Raw genomic sequence first — 21,610 nt, forward strand, 5'->3', positions numbered from 1 at the left:
ATCGAGCCATCCTTCTTCCTCATAAATAAAACCGGTGCTCCTCAGGGTGACACAGTGGGCCGAATAAATCCCTTATCTAATAGTTCCTACAGCTGCTCCTTTAATTCTTTCAGCTTTGCTGGTGCCATTCTATATGGCGCCTTCGAAATCGGCGCTGTCCTCGAAACCAAATCAATAACAAACTCTACTTCACGATCAGGAGGTAGTCCTAGAAAATCCGCGGGAAATACATCAGGAAAATCCCTCACCACTGGGATATCCTCCACCCTCAATTCCCCTTCTGATATAGCCTTCACATAGGCTAAATATCCCTGACAACCTTCTGATAGCAATCTACGGGCCCGAATAGCATATAATAACTAAGGTGGAGTGCGCACATGTGATCCCAAGAATCTGTACTCCTGTCCCTCTAGAGGTCTGAACACTACCACTCTCTGATGGCAATCAATGCTAGCATAGTGGGCAGCTAGCTAATCCATGCCCAAGATTACCTTAAACCCATGCATGTCTAAAACCACCAGATTAGCTAACAAGAACCTCCCCTGAATATCCACTGGACCGTCCCTAAGTACCTTTCTATATACCCCTACGGTCCCAGTCAGCATAGCAACAGAAAAACTAATTTCTAACTGCTGAGGCTCAAACCCACACAATTTAACATAATCCCGAGCGATAAACGAATGCATCGTCTCAGAATCAAACAAAACAGTAGCTTTAAATGATAGTATTGAAACAGTACCTACCACCACATCACCGGCCGCTTCAGCATCGCCTGGCGTCAAAGCGAAAACTCTAGCTGGGGCTGTATTCCTCTGCTAGCCTCCTCATGGTGCCTGGTAACCTCCTTGTGCAGGTCTAGGAGCAGTACCAGTCTGTGTCGAACACTCCCTTGTCATATGTCCTGGCTCCCCGCAACTGTAGCAAACACCTTGCCCAGAACGACACTCTCCCAGGTGTCTTTTCCCGCAAGATGGGCAAGCGGGAGATGGCTGTGCACCCTGGAAACCGCGATTCCCGGTCTCCTGTCTCCGGTCCCTATAATAGCCACCTCTCTTCCACGCGGAACGACCGACTCCCTGTTGGGAACCAGAAGGTGTAGACCTCTTCTTCTGTCTCTGCTCCTCAGCCTCCAACCGCTCTCCAATCTCTGCTATAGTGGCTCTATCCACTAGTTCAGTAAAATCCTACAACTTCAGAATCGATACCTACTTATAAATTTCTCTCCTCAAGCCTCTTTCAAACCATCGTACCTTCTTCGCCTCATCTGGAATGATGTACGGGGCAAAGCAAGATAGCTCGATGAATCTCGCCACGTACTGCTGCACTGATAGCTGTCCCTGCTTCAGATTCAGGAACTCCTCAATCTTAGCCTCCCTATAAGAGGCTGGAAAATACCTGTTGAAGAATGTTTCTTTAAACCGTTCCCACGTCATCTCTACAAGTACAATCCTCTGCTGCTCTAATACTCTCACCGCCGACCACCACCTCTTGGCCTCTCTAGTCAATTTATATGTGGTAAATAGTACCCTCTGTTCCTCAGAACACTGCAGCACTGCAAATATTTTCTCTATCTCATGCACCCAATTCTCAGCAACTGCAAGATCCGTTCCCCCCTGAGAAAGCTGGAGGATTCATCTTTTATGAACTTCTTTATCGAGCTACTGTGGCCTCCATACGGACCACCCTGTCCCTTCAAACTTCTAGCAATCTCTGCCATCACTTGCTGTGCTACGTTGCATAAAACGACATCTGAATCACTACCCGAAGCGCCTGAGGGTCCAGCACCCTCACTCCCACTGGCGTGGGCACTATTGTCACCAAGGTCTATCCTGAAAAACATGTAATTTAACTCAAAACCTCATTCTCTATACATATCACTCAGCTCATATGGTATATTTTCCTAATTAACTCGTCACTCTTGATCTTAATTCAAGGTTCAATCCTGCAACCTAGATACCCAACCCGACGATAGTTTACAATGAATTCCTGAAGTTGTCACCTCAAAAAAATCACACAAACCACCACGGAAGTCCTGCATCTACACTACAAAACTAGACCTCAAATTCCCTTATCCTATACTCTGGTATTATTACTGCTGCACTCTAGAGTTTACAGAACCTAGTATCCTAGGCTCTGATACCAAATGTAATGTCCCTCAATTTCTTAACATAAAATGTCATATAATAGATCAAATGGTCAACCCAAACCCGTGGATAGCGGGGACACCTGTCAAACACAGCGAAATTCTATGCAGCAGTAAACATAAAATCCAAACATCCATCCATAAAGCATAATACCAGAGCTTTCTATAACATTATAAAATTGTACTTCTATACATCCTCATATACATCAAAACATCTCAAGGGTCGAACAAAAAATAACTCTGACCCTATTACAAAATCTTACCCTTCTCACTGGGTAATCTCACTAGCTCAACGGTGGCCTTGACCCGCCGGTCTCTCAAGGGCTCCTGAAAAATTAATTAAGTTTGGGGGTGAGACACTTCTCAGTAATAGAAAAAAAACTAAATACAGCTGTGTGGCAATATGAATATTTAATGCAATTATACATATACACTATATTTCAGATTTCGTAAATGTTCATCATATCATACTGAATAATCACATGCTTTTATATTTTCTAGTAAGTCATATCTTACATAAAACATCTGTTATACCGGTAATACTGAAAACATATACCCAGGATGAATAACTAACTGGTGTCATGTATTACCCCCCATGACGGGTTGTGCAACTCGAAGGCGGGACCCGACAATAGCTAGTCGACCACTACCGAGTCAAATATGTCCGTAAGTACGATGAGCCCGCCACACCCTGGTCCGGACTGTCAGGTGGACGTCCACACTCTACTGAAAGCCACATCGACTATCCATCTCCCATCCCCTCGTGGGATGGTTAGCACTAATCTAATGTAGATATTTGATCTACAATATAGCTACGGTACCGAGCTCCTGAACTGAACTAAACTAACATCTTGGTTGTGATAACATATAATACATGATCATATATATAACATCATTATGATCTCATGCCGAAAATATAGTAATTACGGCCTCGTGCCGAAATCATGCATAAATACGGTCTCGCGCCGATATCATAAATATGGCCTCGTGCCGATAACATAAAAACGGCCTCGTGCCGATAACATAAATACATGGCCTCGCGCCAAAATCATTTCAGGTATATATATATATATATATATATATATATATATATATATATATTCTGAAAATAAATCATTTATCATATATTCGTCAAATTCATCACAACATAACTCATCTTTTCATAATACCTGAAATCATGCTTTGTTCGTAAAATCTTTCACATCATAATACATTTCACATAAAATAATATTCATGCCACACATATGCTGTTAAAAGTCATACTTCATATTCTAAAATCGTGATTTTTCGGCATCTCATACATACATATATATATTTTAATCATCATAACAGTATTTTCCCAATCGCACATTTCATTCATAATAAACAATATAGCATATGCTTTTCAAAAAATAAATTTACTCATAATTAATAATAATTTGTATGGAAAATAACTGCTTTAGTTTATTCCCTTACCTGACTAGTGAGATATTCGTTAGGACCCAAATCCTACTCCCTTGGCGCCGCTCGAAATTCAACTCCTGAAATTTACATTTTTCCCATATTAATTAATCTATTTCTCCAAAATAATACTCATCTAGCCTTCCCTAGGCTCCATATACCTCAAATTAATATTTAAACTATTATTTAACATCCCCAATTAATTTTCCAAATTTTACCTGCGGGTCCTAAAATTACACCCGTGGTGCTCACCCGGGTCCTAAATTCCAGAAATCCTACTTCAGTCCTAGATGTTTAATATTTTAGCACTTCTAAATTAATGCTAATTAATTAAAAATAAGCTCCTTAATAACCCCCGTACTCCAAATTTGGGGTGTTCGCGCAACACCCCCACGAGAATTCCATCCCGCTAGACTTGTAGAGAATCATCCCTAAATTCTCGTGGTGGTATCCGTTCGTCAATTGGGATTATATTTTGTAAGAAATTAAAGAAAAATGAGAAAATGGCTTACTCCAGGGAATACGCCTACGTCGCTCCTACCACCGATCCGCTCCAGTAGAAATGACGGCAGCAGCGAATGGAGTCCAGTGGTATCTTCGAATTTTCAATTGGGGAAAATTCGTCACGAAATCGAGGAGAGAGGGAGAGAGAACGTGAGGAGGGAGAGAGTCCTGCGTTGCAGGAAAAATAAACAGAAGAAAAGAAAGAAAAGAAGAAGAAGAAGATAGAAGATAGGGGGGGGCGTGAATAATAAGTTAAAGAACCACCTGAAGCTTCTTTGAAGCTTCAGGTGATTTAATATATATATAAATATAATAATAATATATTTAATTAATATTAATAATAATATATTTTATTAATAAAAGCTTCTTTGAAGCTTCAGGTGATTTAATATATATATAAATATAATAATAATATATTTTATTAATAAAATAAAAATTAATTTTACTTCATTTTTTTCCTTTTTTTTAAATCCATTTAATTAATTAATTAATTAATTATTATTGGAAATCATTCCACTAATCTTTTATATCTCTTTTTGGGGGTTTTACAGTTAGAATACAAACAAACTTAGTAGGCTTAGTCCATTTTAAGCACTCAAGCGTCCAAATCGGGCATACAAGATCCAAACCAAGTGTGGTCAGTTTTGACACGTGTGAACATTGAGCTTGACATGCCGAAGCTGACGGTGCAAAAAAATTCCATGTCAATTGAAAATTATGCGCTTAGAGGCAAACTTAGTAAACTTAGTTGAATTTAACCATCCAAGTATCCAATTCGGGCATACGAGGTCCAAACTGAGTTGGGTCAGTCCCGATACGTCCCTCACATAGAACTAGACGTGTTGGATCTGATGGTGCCCAAAAACTCCTTCCCGGGAGTTTTTTCTCCACTTAGAAGTAAAGTTAGAATATAAACAAACTTAGTAAACTTAGTTTATGTTAAGCATTCAGGTGTCCAAGTCGGAGCATACGAGGTCCAAACTGAGTGCGGTCAGTCCCGACACGTTCGTCACATTGACTTGGATGTGCCAGCTAACGGTGCCCAAAAACTCCTCCTCGGTAGATTTTTCTCCATTTAGAAGTAAAGTTAGAATACAAACTTCGTAATTAAACTTAGTTCATTTTAAGCACCCAGGTGTCCAATTCGGGCCTACGGGGTCCAAAATGAATTGCGTCAGTCCCGACATGTCTGTCAGATCGAACTGGACATGCCGAATTTGACGCTGCCCAAAAACTCCTCCTCGGGAGATTTTCTCCACTTAGACGCAAAGTTAAAATACAAATATAGTAAACTTAGTTCATTTTAAGCACTTAGGTATCTAAGTCGGGTATACGAGGTCCAAACCGAGTGGGGTCAGTCCTAACACGTCCGTGACATTGACTTGGATGTGCTGGAGCTGACGGTGCCCGAAAACTCCTCCTAGGAGCTTTCTGCGCATTTATAAGCAAAGTAAGAATATAAACAAACTTAGCAAACTTAGTCCAAGTCGGGCTTACGAGGTCAAAACCGAGTGTGGTGAATTCCGACTGATAAAACTTAGTTATGTAAAATTGTACCATCTTTTTTTTTTTTTTAATTATGTCCGAATGTCTGATCATTTTGCTATCAAATCATTTATACTTATAGTACATATTCATATATGTTCAAAAATCGTATACTATTCTTTTTTATAATTATTAATTTGTAGGGTTTGCGGTTGTCACAACATCAGAACAATGCTAGGCACTACAGTCGGATGCAATTTTTGACTTTTTCTGTATTTTTTGTTATCTAAACACATTGAATTTTTGTATTTTAAATTTGTATTTGTATTTTAATTTTGAATCATTTATGAATTTTTTAGTAATTTTGGTTTAATATTATGTATGCTAAAATGTAATTACAAGTTTTTATAGGAATTAATGAATGAAATAAAAAAAAATTATTAATTTTAAATTATTAGTGATGATTCTGAAATCGTCACTAATAGTCAATATTTTAAAGTATTAGTGATAGTTTTAAAATCGTTACTAACAGTCGATTATCAGTGATGATTTTAAAACCATCACTAATAATGGAGTATTAGTGATAGTTTTATTCCGTCACTAAAATCCTAAGACCGTCACTATAAATTCTACATTTTCTCGACTCAAAATTGTCACTAAAGCCCAAATACTCACAAATAGTCTATTATTAGTGACAGTTCTCAAACCGTCACTAATTGTCTATTATTAGTGACGGTTCTCAAACCGTCACTAATAGTCTATTATCAGTGATGGTTCAAAAACCGTCACTAATAGCTGCTCCAATGAGCATTAGTGACGATTTTAAAACCGTCATTAATAATTGACTATTAGTGACGATTCTAAAATTGTCACTAATAATAGACTATTAGTGACAATTTTGAGCCAAGAAAATGTAGAATTTATAGTGACGGTCTTTGAATTTTAGTGACGAAATAAAACCATCACTAATACTCCATTATTAGTGTCCATTTATGAAAACCATCACTAATAAGCAGTAGTAACCGCAGATATACTGACAAATTTAAAATTGTCACTAATATTGATAAAATCATGACTAATACTATTAGTGATAGTTTTTTTGATTATTAGTGACGGTTTGAAACTGTCACTAATAAGCTTATTTATTGTGGTGAGAGGGAGTGTGGTGATGAAGCTGCTCGCAGAAGACGACTATGATGGGGACATCGACGATGGAGATGACATTTGACAGAGATGACCCTAACGGAGAACTTCAACAAAGACGAAGACGGTGGAAGATGTTGATGTTAGACAAGGAGAATTGAGAGTGGGAGTGCCAGAGTGGAAGGTTGGTGTCGACGGGAACATGCAGACCTGCTATAAATTGTGAAGGTGGAACAGTAGGGAGGGAGGCGCTGGGAAATAACAGAGATCCGAGAGTGGGAGGGAGTGCCAGAGACGACATCAATGGAGATGACGATGACGAAGGACGTCAATGAAGATGATGATGATGAAGGACGTCAACGAAGATGACGATGACGAAGGACAACGATGGAGACGATGACAATGGAGGTCGACGACGACAGAGACAAAGAGTCGTCGTGAATGCACAGTTTGCAGCAAAAAAAGGTGAGGACCTGGTGTCAACCGTGGAGGCGGAGCAGCAGGGAGGGAGGCGTAGGGGGAAAAAAATAAAGAGATGCGGCGCTGGACGGAAGATTAGGGCTATAGGAAAAAAAAAATGCCTGCGCTAAACAAAGATAAGAATGATTGTTTAGGCTTTGATACCATGACAAGGCTTTAGAAACCACCACACCTTAAACGTGGGTGAGTATTCTATATTTATAATTACATAATATATTTACAAATAAATATTATCTCATAAGCAATGGAAACTAATCTCCCATAATCAAGGTGATGAGCTACAATTATGGGTCAATGGGTTTATGTATGGGAAGCCTTAGTGTGATCCTCAACAGATTGTGTCTAACAACTACAGTATGCCTACCACTTTTTTTTTTAGGGGTCATTCCCTTTCAAGTAGAACTTCTTATTCGTGACGATTATGTGTATCCTTTTTGTTTTTTGTTTTACTAGGTGATTAATAGGTGATGATGAAGTAGACTAAGACTTTGTTTTAGGTTTCTCATCATGGTAACTCATTTTGATGGTAGTTTTTACCTTCAAGGTGTTTTTCCACCTCAACTCTACACATGGTCTTATGGGAATTTCTCCTTATTGATAACTATATTGTACAATTAATAAAAGTGTAAATAAATAAGTAGTTCAAAAAATATGTGAATCAAATGCATAAAGTCGACGAACATAAAATGTCTAACATTAATACGTTATAGGCGTGAGAGTAAAGACATCTAAACTATCAACCAAAAAAACAGGCCAAGGGCTCGCATCCGGACTTTGCCCTGATCAGTGAGACCTGGGGGCGGAGGGTGCTGATCCGTAGGTTTGGTGCCGCACCAGGGGGTCTGAAAGACTCGTTGGTGACTGGAGTTCCTATGTAATAAAAAAAAAAACATGCCAAGGGAAGCCCTAGATGTGATGCCATCCAAAGCAATAGTATAACTAGTCATAGGCCTGCACTCTCAACTTCCAAACTTACAAACTTAAATTTGAAAATCATATTTAATATTATACCATTTTACAACAACTATAGAAATATCTTAGAAATTTGAAAAATTGTAACTATGCATGGGGGATTCCTTTATGCATTTTGTTTAATTTAAAAAACAACTATATCATTTTTAGTTGGTAAAAGAATAAGTAATTATAAAGATGTTTTTCCTCTATTTAGCAATTCAATTTTAAGATGTTGAATTTAAACTACTTGAATTTAGACAGAATGCAATATAAATTATTTTTTTTAATTCACACAAATTCAAATACAAAATTTAGAATTTGCATTTTGAAACACCACTTTTTAAAAATTTTCGAATAGAATGATGTTATTGACACTTCATATTTGTTTTTTCTGTATTAAACGTTAATTTTATTTTTTAATATTTAATTAGCAAGCAAAACGATAAAATGGGAAAAAAAAAAGAGAGATAAATTTGTCGATTCATTATTCAGAATAAAAAATTAATTTTCCTTGCCGTGTAAAAAAATAATAATTTAGAGTGCCAACCATATTTTTTAAGGTGCCTATAACATTTTCCTTTGAAAAATGAACAAATATTATTTGAGTTCATAGGCATCCGTGGCCATATCCCACACGACAGGTGGAGGGGACGGCCCCTTTTGCCAAAAACAAGCTGCCGATATGTTTGTCTTTTACGGTTTTACCCCTTCCCCGCAACAGAGAAAAACTTAAAAAAGAAAAAGAAAAGAAGAGTAAAGAGAAATTGAGTAACGGCTGAGTGAGTGAGACTATCAACGCCGTCAGCTCCGCCGCAACGGCGTCGTTGAAACGGCGTTTTCTCGCTCAACGGAAATCACCAACATAGCCATTTCAAAAAAGAGCAGCACCAGCAGAGACTGTATAAAAGGATTCTTACAACAAACACGCACGAGAGAGAGAGAGAGAGAGAGAGAGAGAGAGAGAGAGAGCCCTCCGACCTACTGCCCCGTCTTTCGCCGCACTGCTCGTTTGGAAAGAAAGTGAGAGAAAGTGAGGCAAATTAAAGACACTGAAAGAGATATTTCTGATTTTCTGATCGAAATTCGAAGCAGATTCTCCAGCATTTGGTCTCTCAAACGACCGTTCCATCCCGCGGTTCGTCCGGTGCTCATATTTGCGACGGCGTTCGATTTTTTTAATTTGCGTTCGGTTGTTGAGGCAGTAGGAAGCTCAATTACGCGGAGTTGGTCGTAATTCAGATCAGCGGTATGCGATTTTTTGGACTTCTCTTTTCGATTTCTCATGGTTTCTGCGTTTGAAGATTTTTATGATGAGTTGAATGTTCAATTGTTAAATTCTGCTGTTTCAGTTTAATTTTGCGTTTCATGGTGTTTTTCATGTAAGATTCGCTCATATCTGTGTTTGCAACTGCCGGTTGAAAAATTTTCGCGATAATTTTTCTGTTGATGACGAATTTTCTCAGAATTTACGGGAGAGATTTGCTCGGAAAATCTTCGGCAGATTTTCTCATCAAGACTTGAGTCTGCAGCTTCTTATTCGTGTACCGGCGTCCCTCTTTTAATTTTTGAGTCATACGAAGCGTCCGGACGCAAAAGTGAAGGGCGTGCCTCTGATCTTCTGGCAGGGGCACGATTTATGTATCAATATTATCAGAAAATTATCTTTCTGTTATTGAAGCGGATCTTGAAGTCCTCCAAAGAATTTCAAGTCTAAACAGGGTTCAATTCTGATTCTAAGGTCAACCACTCCACTTCAAGATTTGAACAGCTGGAAACTCACAGCGAATTTTCCGGGAAATTTTTCGTTGGGTGAGTAAATCGAATTGCGAAGAAATCTAAGAGGAGAATAGAGAGATCAAATCCCGCAACACATCTCATCAGCTGTGGATGGAGATTCCTCAACCTCGGTCCTTTGGAACAGAAGGTAACTTTTTTAATTATGCATGTTAAATATGCAGAGAAAACAATAAGCCGCTGTTTGAAAAGCTAACTGTTATTTTGTTTCTTCAAGCAAAGTAAACAGAGGTTTAGGGGAAAGGAATAAGAATGAGAGATTTTTTTTTTTGGCTGGGTACATAAATTAATAGAATACTTTTTCTTTTTTGGAAGACCTTAGATAGCGTTTTAAAGGTTCGTAATTCTCTACAGGGAGGAAACCAACACATGAATTTCTGTCGCTGTATTCACCGGTTCAGCAAGATCCACGACCTTCTCAAGGTATTCACTGTTCAGTCATTTAAGATCTTCAAAATCTTGCTTTGCTCTTTTGTGAGTTTTCTTTCTTTAGAGAAAAAAAATGAAGAAAAAAGTCTGTCTCTCTCTCTCTTTGAATTATTTGTTTTGGTGTTTGCATGAGCCCCGAGAAAAATGAATAAATAAATAATCCTTATATCACCCCTTGACCCCATCTGAATCTTGGATCTAGGCCATGAGTTCAGTGGGGCCATCTCATGGGAGGCTTACATTACATTGCCATATCCATGGAAAAGAGTGGGTTAGCATTTAGCAGTTTGCACCATCAGATTGGCAGGACTTTGGACTGGGACCCTTCAGGAGTTAAGCATGATTGACTGAAACATCAAGCTCTATGCAGGTGCGTGGTATTCAGAAACCCACAGCAGCCTGTAGATGGGCACGCCATTCATGGCAAAAATAAATTTTAACTGTGGCGCAAGGTAGTAATTATTTGATATAAGACTTCTGTCACCCAAAAAAAAAAAAAAAACATGATTTTTTACTTAATTTTTATTATTTTTTGTTGCATGGTTTTCAGTTTGTGAATTCTTTTCAGCAGAAGAAGTCTAAGTTTGATGAATTTACTGTAGACTTTTGACCACCTCCTTTCAATCAAGTTTTTAATGATATGGTCTGACTTTTTTTAAAATTTCGTTTTTTTTTTTCAACTGCTCAGTTTGTTTTTCCCTACATTCTTCCCAAAATTTCTCTTTTTTAACCTAATTTTATCCATCTAAATTTATTCATGTTGTACTTTAGAAACTGTTTGGATTTTGACTCTTACCAACAGCCAACTACTCAACTAGTCCCCTAAAATGACCAAATTTAAAACCCATGGTTACAATTGACTTTGCGCAGTAAAGGCTGAAAGAAGGGATGTATTAACTATTATAGGTCCTGATTGCCAATTTGCCATGGTGCCTGATGGTTCTTTGCTATATCCTTATAGGAAAAAATCTTGCATGTGGGTTTTTTTTTTTAACTAAATTTGAATAAAAATCCTTTCTTTGGTTTGTTCCGACGTGAACAGGAGGCTACCTTACAACTCATGATTTCCTTCAACCATTGGAACGGGGAGGGAAGAACATATCCAAGGTAGAGAACACAGCTGAGATGACTTCTGAGAAGCCTCCACCTCTTGCTTCTCCAACTTCAGTTGAGCACATCCTTCCTGGAGGCATTGGGACGTATAGCATAAGCCACATTCCATCATATTTCAATCAAAGGGTTCCAAAGCCGGAGGCAACAACATTCACAGTGGCTGAAGGAAGTAGTACTGATAGAAATGAGGAAACTTCCAATTGCAGTTCTTACACTGGAAGTGGTTTCACTTTGTGGGAAGAATCTGTATTGAAGAAGGGGAAGAACAGGAAGGAGAATTTGGGAGAAAGCCATCTAAAAGGTAAATCGTCTGTTTACTTTTCCTATTAATGTCAATTTTCATTTTCTTAAAGAATTTATGTTTGACCATCATAACATGCATGCAAGCCCTGTATGCACGTTAATTTAGTTCATTGAATATAATAGGATGAAAATGGAATGGAATAAAAATCTGAATAAACATTCAAAAATCAAGTAACAAATTTGTTTTCATTCCATTCATATCCTATGCACTAAATGTATAGTAAGTGAATGAAATTTTTAAAAAGGTAGGTTTGGATGTCTCATGTACTATACACCCATCATAATATGAAGTTTGGTTTTGGTATTGGGGGAGGGTCATCATAGTGCCTCACCCTTAGTTTTGTACAGTGAAATTATTTTCTTGAGCTTGGACCCATGATCAACTGGTCGCAAAGAAGTACCTTATCATTGATGAAGGGCTCGCTCCTTTTGAGTTCCAATTGATGTGAATACAAAATAGAAACACTTTTAATTGAGCCATGCAAGATGGAGAGTGATTGCCATAAATGACACTTTCTAAGAATGGTAAGTTAAGAAGATATGTATGGCAATGATTTTATTTTCATATCATAGCCATATGTGCCCTAAGTCTATTATTTTGATTGAAATCTTGGGCTTTTGTTCTAAAGCAAGGCTGTATGACACATTGCCACTTAAGGCAGCCAAAGGGTGAGGCAAATGCTTTGCATAAATCAAGTATGTTGTGTTTTTGCTATTTAGCCAAAAAAGTGTAGTTTGTTGATAGTTTGCGACAGGCTGACCAAGGCTTTTCGTAGTGTTTTCAATTCAAACATATTACCAAATTAGTAGGTTTAGTTGGCCAACTAGTACCAATTTGTCTAGTTCAATGTTATTATGACAACATATATGCATAATTGCGGTATATAATTGTACTATACACATTACAATATGTACAAGGCAAAATAAAAGTGTGATATTTAGGAGATAATCATAATTTTTCTGCTCTATAAAATATTATAAATTAGTATTCTTTATATTTTTTGAACTGCTAAAAGTGCAAAAATATATGCCTTCATGCTTTGTTGAGTAAAATATTAGTTATTAATGTGAACTTTTGTTCGAAATGTGAAAATTATTTTTCTGGAAAAATTACAAGTTTGTTAAATCAATTTGATTTCATTGGTTTAACTAGGTTTGATAGTTTTTTTTTTTTTTTTAATTTCTAGGTTAAGGGGTCCGATGAAATAGTCTCTGGTTCCAAGACTGGTTCAACCAATCTGGTCCTATTTCCGGTCACAGATTATCAGATAGGAGGGTGTTTTTTCGTTTTGAGTGTGTGCGCCTGTAGAAATAAATGATATTGAAGGATGCTAAAATGGATAGGCAATAATGCGTACAGCTAAAAGAATTGTTCAAGGGTTCCAGCAACCGGGAATGACAACTGTATTAGTAGAAATCCGCGTCAGTAAAAATAAGAGTACAGTACAAGGGAAAAAAATCGACTCACAATCAGTAGAGACCTACAAAAGTACGAGACTGAAAACCCAAACTTGGAAACAAAGAACCACAGCAAGAACAAGGACCTTACCAAAATTCAATGGAACTCAACATCTTCCTTTTCCATCAGAAAAATATTCTGATAAGCCTGAAGAAGGGTATTCTACTTTTCTCAAAGAGAAAAGCATTTCGGGCCAAGTAATAGATGGAAGCTGCCCATGCTAATCTGACAATGGTATCCTGCTTGTTTTTCTTAAGCGAAACGGTCCAATTAAACTCTCCCAGTTTGGCGATCTTCGGATGTTTAAGCAGGCAATGACTTCAATATAGGTTTCCTAGTAGAACTTGCCATTAAAGAAAAGATGGATTATGGTTCGACAATCTCTCTGCAAATGATGCTATGTGGCTTGAAACAGCCATAGCAGAAGAATGAAGCCTCTCAAGGTACTTAAATCTGTTAACAATAACAAGCCAATGGATAAAGGAGTGTCTTGGGATTGCGAAATCTAAACAAATTGAAGAACTCTATACAATTTCATCATCAATGGCAGTATTAGGGTAAAATCCAACTTAGATTGAATCTCCATAACACTACTGGAGTGCCTTCTTGGCCATCTCCAAAGATTATTATCAATTAGGTCTGATAGCTTTAGCTGAAACTGGTAAACCAAGAGCAGAAAGCAGCTGAGAACCATAGGTTTCAATAAGGGGATTGGCAGGGTGCTAGTTATCATAGAATAGGGAGCTTTCCTGACCATAACCCATAATATGACTAACGCAAGCATAGAAAGCAGGTCTAGATTTTTTACTTCTAGGTCCATGCAGCTTTTAGAAATTTGTGTTTGTTTTGAAAGAAAGTGCTGAAATAATATCAACAAAGGTTTATTTAATAAGAAATTCAATAGAGCCGTGTGTTGATGGGATTTGTAATATCCATCTACTGAATCCAATTGTTCGGATGAAAAAACTTGAAATTTAGAAAATTGTCATGAGATTTTCAACTTGGGATTTTAACCCCTTAAGACCCCTTTTTCATGTTTCTATCTTTATGAAATTCCTTATCAAAGTAGCCTTTAGATAGACATACTAATTGCTTTAGATGGACATCCCAAATGCAGCATTGATGTCTTAAGGCAAAGTAGAATACACTTTTCAGCTACCACAAGCTTGAATTCTTCAGCCGTTAATTCAATTAATATAAGCATTCTCCCTACCTTCCTTTGCAGAGCCAGGGGTAAAGTTGGGGCAGTGGACAACAGAGCGGCCATCACAGTCTTCTTTCGCACATAACAGCAGCTTCAGCTCTCTTTCTTCCTCTCAGTTAGTTATATTATGTTCCCTTCATACTCACTAGCATTATGTTTCCTGTTTAATTTGATTAGGAATATATTTGTTGATATTGGGGTTTTGTGGATATTTTGCAGGCCATCAGGGCAGAAGAGCCAGAGCTTCATTGATATAATAAAATCTGTGAAGGGTGCTCATGAAGAGGAGGAATATGAAGATGAAGAATTCATTCTTAAGAAGGAAGCCTCTTTGCACAAAGGTACATTATTTGGGGCTATTAGTTTGCGTGTGGGATGTAAGTGTTTTCTGATGTAAAAAAAGGTTATGGGGTTTTTCTGAACAGGGGATTTGGCTGTTAAAGTTGATGGGAAGAGCATTGATCAGAGGGCTAACACCCCACGATCAAAACACTCTGCAACCGAGCAGCGTAGAAGGAGCAAGATCAATGATAGGCAAGCTTAAGCATCTCATTTTTTATAATTTTCAAAATTTTTCACCTGTAAATTAATTATGTCATTTTTTTATTCAATAGAATTTGGCAAAATAATGCTTCCAAGTTGATTCATTAAGGTATGTTGGGAATTAAGAACAAATTCCCGAAACCTGTGAGAAACAAATTAGAGAAAGAATACACGGCAAAAAAAAATCAATCACACGCACAAGACAATATTTACGTGGTTCGACAATTTTGCCTACGTCCACGGAGCTGCAGGAATTTCACTATTATCAGGAAGAAAATACAGAGAGTGCGGCAGTACAATACTTTCCCTCTCTCTCTCTCGCAAAGTGTGACCGCATAACCCTAATCACCCAAAAAATAATCATTTTATATGCTGCGCATAGGGTTCCGAATGGGCTACAAAACGGATCCAAAAATTTTCCTGAGGGCAACGAGTACGCCTTGGGCCGCTTAGTCCATGAGCGCTGTGGCTTGAGCTGCTTTAGGATAGAAATCTCTCATTAAAAAAGGTCGGGTCATCATCCAAATTTAACGCAACTAGGCTCCACAAAAGCCCAACAAGGTATTCATGTTGGGTTATTCTGTTAGTTATCATTTGCATCCATTTTCCTTGGAGTACAATTGGCTATTCTTGTTTCTGATTAGGACTTTTTTTTTGGGTAAAAAGTTTATGTTGATGCCGACCACTCCACAAAAGCTGTTGGATTTGTTGATTTGGATGATGTCAGCTCTAATCCATAAGTCCCATTGTTTATAAGACTACCGCAATGTGGATTTGGATTTCAGGAAATTCATAAATGGATGCTGAGTCAGCAAGTTTCAGAGTTCCATTGTACCTGGGATATGAAGGAATCTTTAATCCTACAAACCGGCTAAGAACCACTTTCCAGTACAACATCTTGGGAGCCCATGTCCAAAGGAAATAAAACACAACACTAAATAGCTTCTGCTTCGTTAATAGAATAGTGGAATCATCTCCTCCCTTGGAAATACTGAACGCCCAAAGATGAGACGCATAGAATCTCTAGCTAACAACCCATAATAGACCTTGCATATCAGTAGGCAGCTACACAAAATCTACATTGATTTTAACAGGTTACCAGTGGCGGCTTCCAAAACCTCTGAATAGAGAATGGGTTATAGGGCAAATCTTTCCTCAAGAATATTTTTAGCCTGCTAGGCCCACAAAATTCATCAATTAAATCAGAGCCCTATTAACCAAAGTTTCATTATCCCAGCCCTTACCTTGGTGCAAAAGCGAGTTGTGTCGACAGTCTGGTACCATGAGAGCCATGGCACCACTATAATGACGTTGTGCTCTAAAGGATTAACATCTTTGTGAAATAGGAAAGCAACCACTCTAGCATTGGAACCATTGGATTATCAGTAAAGGGAATTTTGAAGGAGTAGTTTTCACACCTTTTTTGCCTCATGACAAGCAATTCGTTCAGCATATGTTCTGCAGTCTCTCTGCTAGTCCGTTGCTACACACCGCAAGATACTCACCAACTTCTCTTTCTGAATTATTTTTTTTAAACAAAATTTTTTTGTTGTAAGTACGACATACTGAAACTTAATTATTCTTTCACTTTGGGGGCTTCGGTTTCTTCTCTACATTTGTTTTGTATTTGCAATTTCAGCCATGGAATATTTAAGAAGCATTTAATGTTTCATGCTGCAAACCATCCTATTATTTTCTTGGAGATGTAAGGGAGCATGTGCAGCAACCGAATGACGTCCAATACATGTTCCAACAGCGTATCTTTACCCAAGGTTCAAGAATAATTTTAAAGTGGTTCTCTTAGATAAAATAAAATTAATGTAAAAACTTTGAGATGCAATATACCTCTCCATGTCATCAATGGTTATGTTTGTCACTTATTGAGAACCACTGGCATCAACTTCAGTCCAACATCGGTGTGGCAACTTATAACATCTGTCTCCTAGGATATGTTGTAAAACATGCATTTTTTGGTTGTGAAAACTATAGTTGGTTCATTGTTTCATCATTGATCAATTCCCTTTTTGTAGATGCCAATAGACAACTCAGCAATTCTTCCAACAAGAAACTCCTATGGAATTGCTGGGATGGATCAAATTTGAATTTCAGCAATACCTTCTGATGGTCCATATTGTAATTTTTTTTATTGGTTTACTGTAAACATACATTTTGATGGGTATATGGTCTACACTGGAGCAGTAAAAACTGCAAGGCAACTATTGTTAAACTAAACATTATTCATTTCTCTCTGTGTGTATTTGTGTGTATGAGTGTGTGTATCAACGCATAAATCTTGTGGATTGGCCCTATACTTTAAGCAATAAAAGTGGTAATGCAAATATTGTCACACATATACTGTTCAACAAGACTGCTATTATCAGTTTAAGACATCCACAGCTATTTGATAGCTGTTCCTTAGCTTTTCTTCCTCATTTTCATTTCTTTGACTTGCACAGTCTAGAAATTGATCCTTTTTTTGACACTTATCCAATGGAGACGTAAGAGACATTGAAATTAGAATTTATTATGCAGATTTCAAATGTTGAGAGAGCTTATCCCACACAGTGACCAAAAGAGGGATAAGGCATCCTTCTTACTAGAGGTTGGTGGATATATTATAATTCTGCATTATCATTATTTTTTATTTGTTACATCACTAGTTTAATTTGTTTGATTATTTTATAAAATTGTTAACTTTTTTGTGCAGGTTATCGAATATATTCAATTTTTACAGGAAAAGGTACACAAGTATGAGGGATCATGCCAAGGATGGAATCATGAACCAGCAAAAGTTATACCTTGGGTATATTCTATTCTCTGATTTATACATTTTCCATGTGTTTGTGGTAGAAGCATGAATTACCAGTTTAAGATTTTAGATATTTCTTTTTATTGTTATTTGTCTTGCATTGCCAAATGGGTTCTAGGATTGTTTGCCTTTGAAGTGGACTGAGGACATGTGAATTGAATTGCATGTATTATGCTTATATGATGATTTAGTACTCAGTTTCATAGCATTTAAATCAAGGCCTATTATTCTACCATTCTCAAGTGCTACCATTAATGATGCAATGTAACCATTATATGATCATCTCTCCTCTGTCAAAACAGACAAACAGTCACAGACCTGCAGAAAGTCTCAGCAATCAAACTAGAGGCATAAATAACGCATCTAGTCCAGCATTATTATTTGCAGCAAAGATCGATGAGAACAATATCAATGTCTCCCCCACCATTCCCAGGAAAGCAAATATCAGAGGTGAAGCTGACGTAGGTACTGCAACAACCTTCAGAGGAATGGATCACCAACCTGGATTAGCGGCTGTGCCCCTTCCAACGTCATTGCCACCTAATGTATTTAATCCTTCTGGGAATAGTGGTACAGTATCCCAAGTTCCACATAGAGCAGCATCTGATGCAGAGAACACATCTGGGCCTCAATCTCAGCTATGGCATGGCAGATCATGTACAACTGATTGTGCTGCTGCTAGTGATAAACTGAAAGAACGAGAAATGAATGTTGAAGGTGGTACAATTAACATTTCAAGTGTGTATTCTCAAGGGTGAGTTTTTTTTTTTTTTTTGTTTTTTGTTTTTACATTGTGTTCATTTGGTTTATATGTGTTCTAGGACAAACTTAGAATCTCTCTCAGATTTATCACTAACATGTGCTTGTGAAATGCTGATTTTGTTGCTAATGACTGTCTATATTGATATAATAAAGTCCATATCCTTGGATTGGATTGCCCTATTGGGCCATTATAAAATGCACCTTAGGATCTGATGCACTATTTTTTTTAATTGTTTCTTATGGACTGTAAAATAGATCAGCAATTTAATTGTTCTAATGGTCTCTTATGGACTGTCACTACCCTCACAGTTGTAACAGCACAATGATATTATGATTAGACATCTAGGGTACATCTAGGCATGAAGTTGGTCAAAGAGTGGCTGTCTCTATTATATTAGATAGGGTTTTATCTCACACAAGCTCAGTCTGCTTGAGCTTAAGTTTGAATACAAGGCTTTCTTGAGCTGTAGTCTGATATGGTATGATTATTGAAGTTCCACTTATTTGTAGCATACTGTAAATACTCTTACTATAGGGGCCAGAATATTCTAATGGCAGTTTTATTACCGCTGTAAGTTTGCAAGTTGGGCTGGTCAAACATGAGTGGAGCCAATCAATCAGAGCCAAAGCCTTGTTGGGGTCTTCGAAGTTAGGACATAGGATAGGGCTCAAGGGACAAGAAATTCCAAAGCAGCCAAAGATTGGTTGGGCATGGTTTGAGGCCTTGAACAACATGAGCACAAGTGTACTTAATCCCTTTACATATTATACTCCCAGTCAGCTCTGTTGGTCTATGTAAGATGTCAGATGATGTAAGATAAAAAAATCATAGAGAAGTTAATTTTCCATGTGTTTTGTGACAATTGATTAAGCTGATTGTTACCTTTTATTTTAACTCGTATCTGTTGATATCATGATTTCTAAACAAATTCCAAGTTGATTAATGGGCACTGCAGTGGAAGTGTTAAGGATTACAAATTATATAAATGTGAAAAAGTTAACTACTAAACCAAACCAAGCCACTTGAGCCTGAATAGCTTAGTAGTACCTACCTGACCCAAGGTTGGATGGCATGGACATGGGCAACCTCTTCAAAGATTGGGAATGCTTCGCCTTCAACCAAACCTTACCTGCCTGAGTTGCAGTGTACTTAATTTTTTCGTTTGGGGCATTATACACATTTGTTTGATTGTATGATGTTTTCTAGGCTCCATTCAATTAAATACCATCTTAACAGCGTGCACTAAGTTGTAATAGGAGAAGGAAATCAGTTCTGTTCAGCATCTTCATGACATTTGAAGCATTTGTGAGAACCATATGTGCGGTAGAGGGGTCTGGTTCAGATATTTTAAAAGGTGCTGGGTTCCTCTTTTTTTAATAATGCCTAGTGGTTGTTTTATCCCAACATCTAGACCCTTAGTTTCCCAAAAAAGCTTGAGGCGTTTGGCCTTGTCTTGGGCATGGTGTTCTTGTAGTGCTCGACTAAATAAGCACGTAGAAGACCAGATTTCTAGGTCTATTGAAGCTTATCTCATCGGGCATATAATTTTCTTACTAAATTGTCTTTCAATTCGACTGTGCATGCCATTTTATAGGGTAATATTGATAGACTAATGCATGTACTTCACTTTTATGATCTAACCTGGCAGGGTTAACTACTAAATTCCAATTTGGAATCATGTTCTTTTCTATAGTTTTAGAAAACACAACTATGTAGTTGAGTAGTTCATAGTTTGCAATATGATCACTGCATCAACAGCCCTCTCTTGAGATATGCTGATTTACAAGCTAGTAACAAATGTAAATGTGTATTGAACAGCTTGTTGAATACTTTGACAAAAGCACTACAAAGTTCTGGCGTGGATTTGTCACAGGCCAGCATCTCAGTGCAAATTGATCTAGGAAAGCGAGCAAATGGCAGGCAGGCTGTTCCATCTTCCATTAGAAAGGTATATGGATAAAACATGTCAGATTCGAATTTTCGTTTCCAAGTTCTTTTTGGTCCCGGGACTGAATTTTTTTTTTTTTCCCCTTCGTTCTGAACTTTGAAATCCATACCTAATTGCTGATCATATCGATGCTTAGGATAATGGGGTTCTGTCTGATGATCGAGCAATGGCACGTTCAAGAGTTTCAAGCTGCGGCGACGAGTCTGATCATGCCCAAAAGAGGCTCAGAATGAGCAAAAGCTAGTATGACAAATTCAATTATATTCTTTTTTTTTTTCAATTTTAATTTTATTCATTTTTTGGTATCCCTTTTCTTAGGGAGTTTTATACTCACATCTTCTGGTCTGCAACCTGTCCAATTGAGACCAACACTGATTATACGTCTAGTGTTCTCTAGTTCATTGGGATGCTAAGCTTATCCTAACAAACAGCCGTGTACTATTTGTTGTATGTTGTATTTTTTTTTTTCCAATCATCAAAGAGGTTTCGATGATGACACTGGGAAGCTGTTTTTTGATTCAAGGCTTCCATTCATGTGAATTTCCCCGTACATGCTTGGGACTTTTCTTGACACTTTTTCCTTTTGGTTTATAAAGTTTTCAACTTTTTCCTGTGAAGTGGATTCTTATGCCTTTGTTAGTTTTAGTGCAATCCCAAAAGGGGAGGTGAATTGATATTTTAAAAATTAATCACTTAGATCAATCCACTAATAAAAGTATTACACAAACCTAAGGTCAATCTAGTGCGTATAAAATAAATCAGTATATATATTCCGCGGAAATTAAACTGTATAAGAGATTTAATTAAGCATGCACGATAAAGTAGTAAACAGAAACTACACCAGGAATGCTATCGAGGTTCGGCAAATTGCCTACGTCCCCGCCTTGACTCAACGGGTGGAGCGGCACCTAAATACAACCAGGTCAATTAGCATAAGGCTGACCTCAACCTTTACAATCGGGTCAAATTAACACAGGACTAACCTCAACTTTTTATAACCAATCCTTCTGTGCTGGATTACTGCCCCCCTCAGGCCACACCTGGAATACAACAGATTTACAATAAAGTTTGCGTACAAGTTATATGTTTCTTAATC

At 37.5% G+C, this 21,610-nt stretch overlaps 1 protein-coding gene across 1 annotated transcript; it reads left to right on the forward strand.

The window, feature by feature from the left end:
- Window positions 1-9,030: 9,030 nt before the first annotated feature.
- On the forward strand, window positions 9,031-21,131 carry LOC131146662 (transcription factor BIM1). The gene is made up of 12 exons (XM_058096396.1): window positions 9,031-9,395; window positions 9,613-10,073; window positions 10,298-10,366; window positions 11,415-11,786; window positions 14,473-14,566; window positions 14,671-14,792; window positions 14,877-14,985; window positions 17,527-17,596; window positions 17,702-17,797; window positions 18,106-18,557; window positions 20,385-20,514; window positions 20,651-21,131. The coding sequence occupies exons 2-12, from the start codon at window positions 10,037-10,039 to the stop codon at window positions 20,756-20,758; spliced, it is 1,659 nt and encodes a 552-aa protein (XP_057952379.1). The 5' UTR covers window positions 9,031-9,395; window positions 9,613-10,036; the 3' UTR covers window positions 20,759-21,131.
- The last annotated feature ends 479 nt before the right edge of the window (window positions 21,132-21,610 follow it).

This window comes from Malania oleifera, chromosome 13 (genome assembly GCF_029873635.1).
Source record: "Malania oleifera isolate guangnan ecotype guangnan chromosome 13, ASM2987363v1, whole genome shotgun sequence".
In the NCBI taxonomy this organism is placed as follows: domain Eukaryota; kingdom Viridiplantae; phylum Streptophyta; class Magnoliopsida; order Santalales; family Ximeniaceae; genus Malania; species Malania oleifera.

Coding starts and splice junctions, on each gene's coding strand:
- LOC131146662 (XM_058096396.1), top strand. CDS start 10,037: ATGGAGATTCCTCAACCTCGGTCCTTTGGAACAGAAG. Junction 11,787..14,472: donor GGGAGAAAGCCATCTAAAAG/GTAAATCGTCTG, acceptor CTTCCTTTGCAG/AGCCAGGGGTAAAGTTGGGG. Junction 18,558..20,384: donor TCAAGTGTGTATTCTCAAGG/GTGAGTTTTTTT, acceptor TGTATTGAACAG/CTTGTTGAATACTTTGACAA.